This window comes from Beta vulgaris, chromosome 7 (genome assembly GCF_026745355.1).
Source record: "Beta vulgaris subsp. vulgaris cultivar EL10 chromosome 7, EL10.2, whole genome shotgun sequence".
Classification (NCBI taxonomy): Eukaryota; Viridiplantae; Streptophyta; class Magnoliopsida; order Caryophyllales; family Amaranthaceae; genus Beta; species Beta vulgaris.
This window is the reverse complement of record NC_079208.1, coordinates 14,881,791-14,892,661: the sequence shown is the minus strand read 5'-3', so window position 1 is coordinate 14,892,661 and position 10,871 is coordinate 14,881,791. Positions and strand designations below refer to the sequence as shown.

General features: G+C 33.6%; 1 protein-coding gene across 2 annotated transcripts; it reads right to left on the bottom strand.

Moving 5' to 3' along the window:
* Positions 1 to 1,423: 1,423 nt before the first annotated feature.
* Positions 1,424 to 8,488, bottom strand: LOC104898776 (WAT1-related protein At2g37460). Of its 2 annotated transcripts, XM_010685881.3 has the most exons (7): positions 8,101 to 8,485; positions 7,612 to 7,674; positions 7,358 to 7,474; positions 4,263 to 4,506; positions 3,948 to 4,109; positions 2,003 to 2,154; positions 1,424 to 1,837 (listed from the first exon to the last, which is right to left on the bottom strand). In XM_010685881.3, the coding sequence occupies exons 1-7, from the start codon at positions 8,292 to 8,294 to the stop codon at positions 1,636 to 1,638; spliced, it is 1,134 nt and encodes a 377-aa protein (XP_010684183.1). In that variant the 5' UTR covers positions 8,295 to 8,485; the 3' UTR covers positions 1,424 to 1,635. The 2 variants fall into 2 exon arrangements, with proteins under 2 accessions (XP_010684183.1, XP_048504528.1); XM_048648571.2 differs by lacking the exon at positions 7,612 to 7,674 and having other exon boundaries at positions 8,101 to 8,488.
* Between the last annotated feature and the right edge of the window lie 2,383 nt (positions 8,489 to 10,871).

Below are 10,871 nucleotides of genomic sequence, written 5' to 3'. Positions count from 1 at the left end.
TGGGGGGCTGTTGGGCTATGGATGGATTAGGGTTAGTTAGGGTTTTTAGGGTTAGTTAGGATTTTAGGGTTAATTAGGGTTTACTAGGATTTTTGGAGTTAATTAAGGGTTTTAGGATTAATTAACACTAATGACTAACAGAGTTAACCGCTGTTAGTCATTAAGGGCATTTGGATGTATTTTTTTTAGAAAGTCAAGAGTATACGGTGAATTCGAAAAAAAGTTGGGGTATCTGGTGAATAAAAAAATTTGTAAGGGGTATTTGGTGAAAAAACCCTTCATTCAATTATCAGCTAATGTTCTTGTTGCTAACGTGACAACTTGTTATATAACATACTAAACGTAGTACTATATTAACAAATAATTCAGGGTGTTGATTATTTGATCCAAATATTTAATGTTTTCATGACACTGCAGTAATGGACAATACCATAATGGATAATGATATCATAAGTCAAGTATATCAGTTATGAGGATTCATCGTTCATATATCACATGTTAATTAAAATAATTGTATTTTATGATTTTATTGATATTTCTTGATAGATATTTATAATTTCTATAAACCATTTGCGATTATATCTGAACCAAACCAACCAGACCCAATATGCGCTTCAAATGCTACTTAATCTAAATGCAGCTATGTCCTGGCACAGAAGCGACTCAGGTTTACCAAGGATCAAACCCGACCCAATTAAGTCCTTCTGCAAGTTGGCTTGAGCCGAGCTAAGTGGCCAAATCCATCCGAAAGACGGCTTGAGCCGACCTCACTCCATATGATGCAGGCTAGAGCTGACCCAAGTCCTTCTGAAAGCCATAAGCCGATCTAAACCCATCCGATGCCAACTTGAGCTTACCCAAGTCCATCCAACACTGGCTTGAGCCGACCAATCCCTTTAAAGCCAGCTTGAGCCTACCCAAGGTCACCCGAAACCAGTTTGAGTCGACCCAAGGTCATTCGACACCGGAGACCCAAGTTCTTCCGATAGCCAATTGGTTCAGACTCAGGTCCATCCGAGACCCAATTTGGGCCGAATTCACCCTATTCAAGTTTGACCCAAGTTCACCCAGCCCAACTAACACCTGACACCACCCCAACCTGACCCTCATCCAGTTGGACCCCACCTAGAGCCACCTATAACCACGCACACTCGACCCACGACCCACTCTCACCTATATCATTCCGACCCAGGTTGGGTCAACTCAAACCCACCTAGTGACCCAGTTGGACACCACTGTTTATACATATTATAGTGTTGTTAATATTTGGAAATAATTTTTCAAACAATCAAAAATCGAAACTTGGAATGAGAATGTACCCGTCCTTTCCATTTAATTTGTTCGGATAAAGAGACAAATGTATGGTAATGATTAGACTGAGGCATAAGCCTCATTTGACGTGCAAGGTTGACTCTTCTCTTCATAGATGCAAGGGTACAATTTTTTATCCCACGTGAGATTTGATATTCCAATGAGTTGTAAATAAACTCAACTAGCACATACAAATATGAAGTATCAACAAACAAGTTAAATTAGGAGCCATTAGCAAAGATCGAAATTAATTCCTCTTCAGCAGCAAGGCTCAGAACTAATGGCGCCATGGCTGTAGTTCTATCTTTGTTGATTAGTGGAAAGCTATACATGAATATCTTGATTAATTTGCAAGACGTGAAAGTTTTTGTTCGGATTATCCTGCTCTGGACCTTGAAATTGTACTTGTGTTGTCACTTTCTCGCCTGTTTTATCTTCTTCATCTAGTGGAGGAGCGTCATAGTCCTTGCCTTTGCCCCATATAACCATATACAAGCCGACTACAATAACGACAGCTCCAAGTACCCTAAAAAATGGCATAACATTAGACTTCTTCACGTATCTACCACTCTTCTTTTGTCAATTCAACACTTACTTTAATTTTAACAATTTTAATATACCCACAAAAAGATAAAATTCAAGTCAGTTACAACAATAAGAAAAAAAAAGAAGTAAGATATTAAGAAAGTACCTTCCAAGATACATCTTTTCCGCCATGAAGAAGGTGCTCAATATAGCAACAATTACCATGCACAAAGGACTGAAGGCGGTGACGAAGACTGGGCCTCTTTCTTTCATCACAACTCCTTGTATAAAATACAGCAATCCAGAACAAAATATGCCCTATAATCATGAAAGTACTTAGCTTAATTATATCGGTATGTCATTGCGCAGATGTTTTTTATTGGTTCACTTCAATTTAAAATGGCTAACCAAAAGCTATAGAATTGACAGCTCCAATTTCAATAATCTTTATATGTATGACTTAGCTTGTCAGCTGCTTGCTTTCTATAATCATTTAATTGAAGTTCAAATAAATTCAAACAGTATTTAGTTGGTGATTTGTTAGTAAGAAAAAAAGATAACATTATGATATGAAATCTTGTTAGATTTTTTACAATGTTTACATTCAAAATACTAATTTTACGTATATACTTTCTCCGTTTCTAAATAAGTGCAACATTTCTTATTTTCACGTTTGCCAATGCATTATTTTAACCATTAATAACTTTAATTATCAATAAGTAAAAATTATAAAAAGTTGATATTAAAAAAATTCACATTCAGACGAATCTAACAAGATCCCACATGATTATGTTTTTCCTAAAATGTAAATTTCCAAAGCTAATTAAAGTTTAAACTGTGAATAGTAAACACTATGCAAATGTTGCACTTATTTAGAAACGGAGGAAGTATAAGATCTTAGTGGTAAAAAATACAATCTGAATACTTAGGTTGAGTAAAGCAAATGAAAGCATCTCTATGAAAAATGGATAGAGAGTATTATTGAGATTAGTTATCATTGTATTATAATTAGTATTGAGCTTCATTTATTATGTGTTTTTGGTGTAAACATTAGAGCCCAATTGGTTAGGTTGTAGCCTGTATATATAGTTTTTGCATAGTAATATCTATATATACTCCATCCGTCCCAAAATATACTTCCCATTTCTATTTTGAGTGTCCCAAAATATAGTTCCCATTTCTATATTTAGTTCCACATTCTTTCGTGATTTGTCTAGAAAATCGTGTCCCATCATTTATTTGCTTCTTGAATTTTGTTTTTTCCTTTATTTATTCAACCAAAATGTTACAATTAATGCTCTTTCACCAATTATTCTCCAAATCTCCACTCTCTCTCCTAAAATCATCTTTTCCCATACAACATTTATTTAAATAAACAAAAAATCTTTACTATCCCTCTTATATTCTACTTGCATAAATTACCGTGAAAAAGGAAAATGAGAACTATATTTTGGGACAGAGGGAGTACAACCTAATCAATACAAAGTTAGCAAGGATCCTTGGGATTAATGGTATGACTTCTTATATCCCACATGGGAGACCGAGGTTCAAAGTTTGTTAGAAGTAAAATTCAATATTTTTGGAGGGAGCAGAGGTTTGGGGCTTGTTAAGCCGCTGGGTAAGTGGTCCTGTACGGTTGTGCGAGGGCAGGCCAGAGGTTCATCTTACCACGAATTCTCGAAAGGGGTCTCCAAAAAATCAATAGAAAGTTGGTCTTTAATGTTCACACCAAACACACATAATAAATGAAGCCCAATACTAATTAATACAATAAATAATAATCCCAATACGTATTGAGTACATAAAAACAATAGTATTGGGCATTAATTAAAACGGAGAAAAGCAATCATTATAATAGAAAATACAATAATTCTTTTTTTAAAAGAAAATCGATTACTATAAACGGCATATCCATAATAAATGAAAATACAATAAATGAAAATACAATAATTCTTTTTTTAGAAAAACTATAATTATCATTAAGAAAACAAATATTAATGAATAAAAAGTAAATTAGTCTATTTTCATTTGAGTAAAATAAGTTGTGTGTAACAAAATGAGATAGAAGAAGCCATTATATATGCAAGTGAGGTTTGGAGCGATGAACATACACTATAAACGGCAGCCAATAAATTAGCATCCCAATTAATTGCCCATACAGAGGATCTTCCTTTCTCCATAACAAGAGCAAGTGCTGTACCCTCAAGTGTGCCCAAAAGGCATATCCATGCAGTTAGAGATAACTCAACAGGATATGTCTTCAAAGTAATAGCCTACATACAAAAAGTAAAGCAATACCAAAACTTTTTAGCTGTTAGTTTGTAATTATTAGTTATGTTGTATTATGTATGGATTGTAAAAAGTGAGTATAAAATTATTAAAGTAAAAAGGAAAGTCCAATAAATATTGATGTATATACGACGTACCTGAAGAATGACAAAAGCAGCCCAACTAAAGCAACCAATAATGATCATAATGGAACCTTTAATTGCATCGTGTACACTAATATCAAGTGGTTTAACCCCATTATGATCAGTTGCGGTATTTTTAGACCAAGAAGTAAGTGCTGGGCCTTTTATTAATGTCATCATCATTGCCCCACCAACTGTTGCCACTGTTCCTACTATCTTTGCTTGACTACGTATGCTTCTACACTTCACTCTTTCAAGCCTAATCATCCACATTAGACTTCAGTTATTAATAATGTGTCTTTATCTATCATAGTTGGATAGTTGGTAAGATACATGCCAAATTTTTTAATATATATATAAGTGTGAATTTGATGATAAACTTACAAGTTAAGTGGTACCTCCTCCTTTAGTTGAGAGATATCCGTTTCTTAATAAGTGCAATATAGAGAAAGTGGGAGAATACCAAGGAATGTAGAGAGAGAAAGTAGGGACCACAATAAAGTAGAGTAATTTAAGTGATGAAACAAAAAAGTTGTGGTCCCCTCTTGCTTTTTGATGGCATATTAAATAAGGGAAATGTTGCACTTATTAAGAAACGGAGGTAGTAGTATTTTTCTATTACATCATTTTCTGTTATATCTAGTGAGCAATGATTATACTTTTAATCACTCCTTTTGTTTTACAAAAAACAATCCACTCATGATTTATGTATGTTGTCAAATTACAACACTTTAACCATGTTTATTATTTCTACACGTAAATATTTAGAAAATTGTGTAATATTGTTCAATTTGTCTCGTTTTCGTAATTTAGAATAAATCACAATATTTTACCACTATATAATTTAAGATACTAATAGAATTGTTAATTGAAGATCACGGATCACCATAAAAACTACCACACTTGGCACTTAATTACTTGCCAGGGAATAATCATTCATTTCTCCGCGAGCTATTCAGTATTTATCTTAATTAACTAATTAAGAATTAATGATTAATGTTTGGTTTGAGTTTGAAATAATTCAAGAGTAGTGTCCACTATTTAATAGCTTATAAACTTAAAGAGCAATAATTATATGCTTATCTATCTTCTTTTAGCTCTATTTGGGAAATCATTTTATCTACCTTATATTAAATGATAATGTGCTAACATATTTTAGGTGGTAAAATAATTAGTAATGTTTGGGGAGCTCCTTAAATAAAATTTCTGGTGGCTAAAATGACTTAAATGATAAGTTAAAAAATTTGCCTTTTCAAAATCAGGTGACTGAAATTTTGGAAAATCTTTTCAAAATTTTGACAATAACTAATTTTGCTAAAATAGCTTATAAACTTAATCAACTAATTTTGCCAAATAATTAAACTAATTAGTTACCTTATCAGTTCTAGCACCTTATCAGTTTCAGCTTTATCTTATCAGTTTCAGCTTTATCTTATCAGTTTCAGCTTTATCTTATCAGTTTCAGTTAACTTATCAGTTTCAGTTTATTTTCAACTAGTAATGCCAAAAAGAGATAGCTATTTATAATCCTAACTATGATCTCAGTTTATTTTCAGCTAGTAATGCCAAACAGAGATAGCTATTTATAATCCTAACTATGATCTCGGTACAACTAATATTAATAGAATAAAGTTAACAGACCGATTTATTGAAAACTTCTATCTCCATGTAAATTTTCTTACGAGTTATGTTTTAGCCTCTTAAAAAAAATGAAGTAATGTACGTGATGCGTGCATGCGAAACCATATAAAATTCTTCATATATAACAAAGAAAGAGATACGGTGATCTTATTTATTTTTTGTTTAATTAAAGTAGGCAGTTAGCTTGTTTGTTTTTTCATTTTCTAAATTTTACTTTTTGGTGTCCCCTATGCGTTGCCATATATAATAGATATTTGTATCAGTTTTGTACTCCCTCCGTCCCATATTATAGTGCCTGATTCTGTTTTTTCACGTTTATTAAGGTAAATAGAATCTAAGAGAAATGTAAAGAGTTTTTGTGTATTGAAAATAAATGTTATGGGGAAAAGCTGATTTAGGAGAGAGAATGACCATAAGTGGTGAAAGAGAATTAAATGCATGACTCATTCAACCTTTGAGTTGATAAACCAAAGCAAAAAACTATTTCCAAGAAGCAAATAAATAATGGTGGCACAATTTTTCTAGGAAAATCATGGAAATGTGTGGAATAAAAAATGAAAACAATAATTATATTTTGGGACGCCTTATAAGGAAAGAAGCACTATAATATGGGACGGAGGGAGTAATATTTAGTGATAGTTGGATGTATTTAGGTAATTAGAGCGGGCTTAGTCCAAGCCCTTTTATGCGAGCTTAACTACTTCTCCATGACCTGTCCTAATAAACGAGTGGGTTTGCCAGCGGGCCTAACAAACCTAATAATACCTTTCTTTTCTTTTTTCAAATAAGTCTACCTAATTTCCTTTAATATATATAGATTAAAACATAATTTTGGTTAAAATAGAAAATAAGTTGATAATCACAACATAAGATAAAGATAAAGTTAAAATTTTCGCAAAACAAAATGTTAGAGGACGATAAATTAAGTTGCAAAGGTAAGAATAAAGATAATTATGTGTTACCAAAGCTATATTAGTGCAAATAAACTATATATTCGAAAAGATAAATCAACACCGAATTAGTAAGATTTAAAAAATTAAATTTTATAGAAAATAGATATTATGATAAACGGGCCAGGCGTGCTAGCCCGCAATATGTTTGAGGTTGTCCATACCCGCCCATTAATATTAGTGGGCCAGACTAGGCCCGTCCATTTAGAATTTCTTTTCAAAATTATTGTCCAAGCTAAGTCTGCAACTTCAAAGTTGCCGGTTTCGGTGGATTTAGCGGACCGTCCCGCCCTTGAACAACTCTAGAATTCACATATAGAATAGAGATGAAATTCTTATGCTACTCCTACACATATTGGTGGCTAGTGGGGGATATCGGACTAATAATAACGTTTGTTCCATTTCTTTTTCTTTGATTGGTGAAATCATATGAAATGAACCCTAGAATTCCCGATTTAATTAAAATAATCATACCCATTTTACTTATATTAAAGTATTAAGCTGCTTCTGAATGATTACCTTAGTATCCAAGCCATTACAAATGTTATTGCTGGAAGAACATTCACCATCGTGGCAGCAAAAGTTGCTGATGTGTACTTCATTCCCATATAATACAAGTTCTGGTCAATAACAGGCCTAGCAATTAATGCAGAATTCAAGAGTAAATTAATAATTGCACATAAATTGGATTCTCAATGATTGATTAAATTAAGAATGAATCTTCAAAAAGTAGGGAAAAAAATTATAATTATATTTGATGAAAGAATCATTACTCAAGCAAACTGAGTAGTAATAACTTGATAAAAATTGATAAGGTCATCTTTGGCCTCACCTTCCTGCACAGAAGAATTCAATTGTATACGTAAACATAAGTAGTTTTGGTAGTAATCTAATTGAATTTATAACAATAAATCAAAATCCTCAATCAAATTTGTCTGACCCTCACTCTAAGATACAAGGCTCAGCCGCTCAGTGAAGCGAACTTACAATAACTTATGTAAAAAGTTAAAAGTTATATATTAGGAATCACCTTTTAAAATAGAATAATTACTAATATTTTACCATAATTAATGCATGTAGGTCTCTTATAAGATTATTGAGTAAGTTTTATGTATCTCCAAAATTCTTCAAAAAAATTTCCCTAAATTCCAAATATTTTTTTGCATATTACTGTATAATTTTGACGGCGCTCATGCAATCATCATGCGAATAGAGATTCGAGCTATAAAAAAATTGGAGAAGGAAAGAGAGAGATCAGAGACTTGTCAAAAAAAAGAGCAAAAGGAGTGATGACAATAGTGGCAACTGCATGGCGATAGACAACGAGTACATAGTTGCTCATTCCATGGTTGAGTGCAACCTTTGAGAGAATATCCATTCCTGCAAGCCCAACTTGAAGAAATATGACTGCTAAAAAAGGCTTAGATTGATTGTATAATCTGCGAGAACTCTCCATACTATTTTTATCGTGGCTTCTTTGCCAAAAACTAACAAATCAAAGTGTACACAGTACAACAACACAATAATCCTCAGGTTTTTGTTTATAGTTGAGGTGCTAATATTGGGTTCACGTTGTTTTTATATCCTACGTTAAGCAATCTGTTACCTCGAACCTCGAAATTGTTTGCTTTTTAGTAGTAGCATACATCATGCTTATTGGCTGTTCCACTCCCCCGGCCCCACTGATCACGAATAACGCATTTATATATAGGCATAGTTATTAAGATTCCAGTGCACTGCATTATAAAGGTTAAGTAATGTGTTAATGCTGCCTTAGGTGGATTCCCATTTATAGATTTGGATCATGTTTATTGTTGGTTTTTGGAGTTTTTGCTAAGTAAGTTCTTTATCTTCTCGGGTAAAATTGAAGCTAGGCATTAGCTATACGTAGGTACTTAATACTATGATATTATGTGCAAGTGGCTAAATTAGATTAATTGTACAATAGTAATAAATAATTGGAAAATATGAGAATAATTGTGTTAACCTGATTAGGTTAACCCTGACATTATATATATATATATATATATATATATATATAATATATATAATATATATATATATATATATATATATATATATATAGGATTACAATACAGACTTAATACGAATAGAATTCCTTTCTATCTTGTGTACATATAATATTACACTAATAGTACACCTCGTCAATCTTTACGGGGTGAAGCAACGGAAAGATTGAAACGATGTTTAATAAAAAAAAAAATCAGTAGATAGGCCTTTAGTAAAAATATCAGCAACCTGCAACCGAGTAGAAACATGACGAACCATAAGATCTCCCTTGGCCACCATTTCACGAACAAAATGGTAATCAACATCAATATATTTGCTTCGATCATGATGAACATGATTAGTAGTGAGATAAGTAGCAGAAACATTATAAGACAATATCGCCGATCGTCGCAAAAAATAATACCAAGATCAACAAGAAGTTGCTTGAGCCAAATAGTTTCGGCAGTGGTGTATGCAACTGCACGATATTCAGCTTCAGTGGAGGATTTAAAAATAATAAGTTGCTTTTTTGAGCGCCAGGAAATCAAGTTCTTCCCAAGAAAAATAGCATAACCCGTAGAACGACGAGTATCAGGACAACCCGCTCAATCTGGATCAGAGTAGGCAATAACAACAGTGGGAGAGCTGCTGCTATGTAAGAAAAGACCAAACTCCAAAGTGCCCTGCAGATATTTAGAAATTCTTTTCACAACATAAAGATGAGTAGTACGAGGAGCATGCATAAACTGAGATATGCACCATATTAATAGCATAAGCAATATCTGGACGAGTCATAGTTAAGTATTGCAATAGTATAACCAACCATACTACGATAATCTGTGGGATCAGCAAGAAGTTCTTCGTCAAGAAGATACAATGTAACTCTAGAGACAACAAGCGTGCACCGTTTTGACAATATGGAGATAAAATTTACGAAGTAAATCAGAAACATACTTACTTTCAGACAAAAATAAACCAGATGGAGTACGCACAACCTAAACACCTAAGATATAATGAAGATCCCCTGAATCCTTCATAGCAAACTACGAAGAAAGGACAAAGATGAATTTGTGGACAAGATCAGAGGTACTACTAGTAAGAACAATGTCATCAACATATAAGAGAAGGATAATGAGATGACCACGAAATTTGAGAGTGAACATGCAAGTGTCACAACTGATGCACTCGAAACTAATAGATAAGAGAAAATTAAATTACTGAAACGAGAGAACCAAGCTCGAGGAGCTTGTTTCAAACCATAAATAGTTACGAAGGGGACAAATATGTGTTGGTTTAGATGGATGAACAAAAACCCGGGGGTTGAAGCATGTAAACCTCTTCATGAAGAAAACCATGAAGAAAAGCATTCTTGACATATAATTGACGAATAGTCCATTTAAAAGAAAGAACAATGCTAAGAACTAATCGAACCATTGTAGGCTTAACAATAGGACTAAAGGCTTCAAAGTAATCAATACCTTCCTGCTGGTTATTTCCAAAAATAACAAGTCTGGCTTTGAATCGCGCTACATAACCATCAAAGTTGTATCTAATCCGATAAACCCACTTTCAACCAAGTAAATTCTTATCACAGTTGCGAGGTACCAACTCCCATGTATTATTTTCAATCAAAGCCATATATTCATTGAGCCTAGCTTGACGCCAATATGAATCTTTAGACGCTTATTTAAAGTTAGTTGGTTCAAACTAAACAACATCAGTTTTTAAGTTCATTAAAACCTTGGGCTTTGACACACCAACTCTTAATCGTGTGACCATAGGATGATGGTTGGAGACAATTGGATTAAAACATGGCAGTGAGGAAGAGGGGAACACAACAGGAGCAGTGATGGAACCTAACTCAGAAGCTGGCAAGGAGGATGGGGGAGCAGCAGACTCTAGAAGGAGGAGTGAGCAATATGCCCAGCTGTGGGCTCGTGAGGCCCAATGTGCAGGGGTGAAGAAGTGGGTGAGTCACGTAGCGTGGAAGGCCATCATTAGCAGTAGCTAGTTGATGGGTAAG